This window comes from Cyprinodon variegatus, unplaced genomic scaffold, assembly GCF_000732505.1.
Source record: "Cyprinodon variegatus isolate N-32 unplaced genomic scaffold, C_variegatus-1.0 Scaffold453, whole genome shotgun sequence".
Taxonomy (NCBI): Eukaryota; Metazoa; Chordata; class Actinopteri; order Cyprinodontiformes; family Cyprinodontidae; genus Cyprinodon; species Cyprinodon variegatus.
In genome coordinates, this window is record NW_015150906.1 from 270,190 (window position 1) to 272,041 (window position 1,852).

Genomic DNA, 1,852 nt, shown 5'->3' on the forward strand with positions numbered 1-1,852 from the left:
GAGCCAAATCCAATGTCCCATCTAACTAATATTGTCCTATGGATTGGGGGAGTTGTGATATATGTATATATATTATTTTTTCTTTACTAACTTTTGCTTAAAATTGGATGTATGTGTTTCCAGAAAAAGAGCAGCAGGAAGCGATTGAACACATTGACGAAGTACAGAACGAAATCGACAGGTGAGTTTAAATCTGGCGCTAAGACGTTGTCCCACTCACATTAACCGCTGTATCTTCTTTGTTGTTGTTTTGTTTTTTTTTAAATTTTTTTGTTTTTGTTTTTTCAGATTAAATGAGCAGGCGAGTGAAGAAATTTTAAAAGTAGAGCAGAAGTACAATAAATTACGCCAGCCATTCTTTCAGAAGAGATCAGAGCTCATAGCCAAAATCCCAAACTTCTGGGTCACAACATTCGTCAACCATCCACAAGGTAAAAGTTGGTTCTCTGTTTTAGGTCCAGTCGTAGTGAAGGTTTCTTATATCAGAAAAAAAAAGAGAAAAACACCTGGTTTTACTGTTTGTTGTAGTTTCGGCTCTTCTGGGGGAGGAGGACGAGGAAGCTCTTCATTATCTGTCGAAGGTTGAGGTCACAGAGTTTGAGGACATCAAGTCTGGCTACAGAATAGATTTTGTAAGTTTTCCTACTCATTCTTTTCAGGTTTGTTTTGGGTGCAGAGTTGTTTCTGATTCTGCTTTGTGTCCCTGCAGTCCTTCGACGAGAATCCGTACTTTGAGAACAAAGTTCTCTCCAAAGAGTTTAACGTCAACGAGGGTGGAGATCCGGTTTCCAAATCTACTGAGATCAAATGGAAAGCTGGAAAGGTGCGTTTGCTTTAATTAAAGTCCACGGTTTGATGGGCATGAAATCTCTTTAAAATAACTTTGAAAAAACAAACAAACAGCAGTATGATTTTTATTTCAGATTTGAATTCCTATGGTTTTAATGTTAGTTTATAATAGAGAAACATCATTAGTAGTTAAATAATTTATTCAAATTCTGTTTAATTAAAGGAAACCAAAAAAACGTAAACATGCAGAGAGATTCAGTGTATTTCTCGGAATAAGATTAATGTATCGTCAAATTTATAATATTTGGGGAAAAATAATTTATCAAACCCTTAACATAATTTTCTCCTTTAATATAATTCAATGAAATAATCGGAATAAAAAAGACTCAAGCAAAAATTTAGCTTGAAAAGATGGTAAGGGATGGTAAGGTGTTAGAGGGGGATAAAAAGCTGAAATTAAACTTCAAACACAAATTACGAAGAGAAATAAAACTGCTTCCTTGCAAGCAAGAGGCATTCTCGTGAGTTTTGTCAATTCGCTTTAAAATACATCTTGCTGGAAGCCTACGGATGTATTAGCCTCGATGGGAGACATGTTTCGGACCAACGTAATGCAGTGTCGCGTATGACGTCAACGCATCAACCGTAGGCTGAAGCAAAACAAAGATGGCTGCTCCCAGTTTCAGCTGAAATGCCCTTTTTACTTTTGTGGAACAGGAGACGGTGAGTTTGATATATTGGTGAATTTAATCAAGAATGTGATGCGTCTTGGTTGCTACTACTGCTGTGATTGGTTAAAAACTTAACATGTGAGACAGGTACCCAATCAGTTCCAGGAAATGAACTGCATGCCCCTCCGTTTTCCGAACACCCACAGGAGGCTTCTCAGATTGAAATGAATAGAACTCAATTGGCACTTCATGTATCAATCTGGCTTATATCAGGTTAATAAAACTGATCCTCCACGCGACCATTTAGCAACTTCAAGGGGGAGGAGTCGTCAGCCAATCTGAAGCAAGCTCTGAGTAAATGTAACATCAGTGGATCAATAGGGATAAAAAAA

At 37.3% G+C, this 1,852-nt stretch overlaps 1 protein-coding gene across 1 annotated transcript in view; it reads left to right on the forward strand.

The window, feature by feature from the left end:
• Window positions 1-46: 46 nt before the first annotated feature.
• The window catches only part of LOC107093938 (protein SET-like), a 5,187-nt gene continuing 3,381 nt past the window's right edge, over window positions 47-1,852 (forward strand). Inside the window, exons 1-4 of the mRNA XM_015389292.1 lie at window positions 47-181; window positions 289-431; window positions 529-632; window positions 710-823. Coding sequence (XP_015244778.1) covers window positions 108-181; window positions 289-431; window positions 529-632; window positions 710-823 — 435 coding nt within the window. The 5' untranslated portion in view covers window positions 47-107. The remainder of the gene's footprint in view (window positions 182-288; window positions 432-528; window positions 633-709; window positions 824-1,852) is intronic.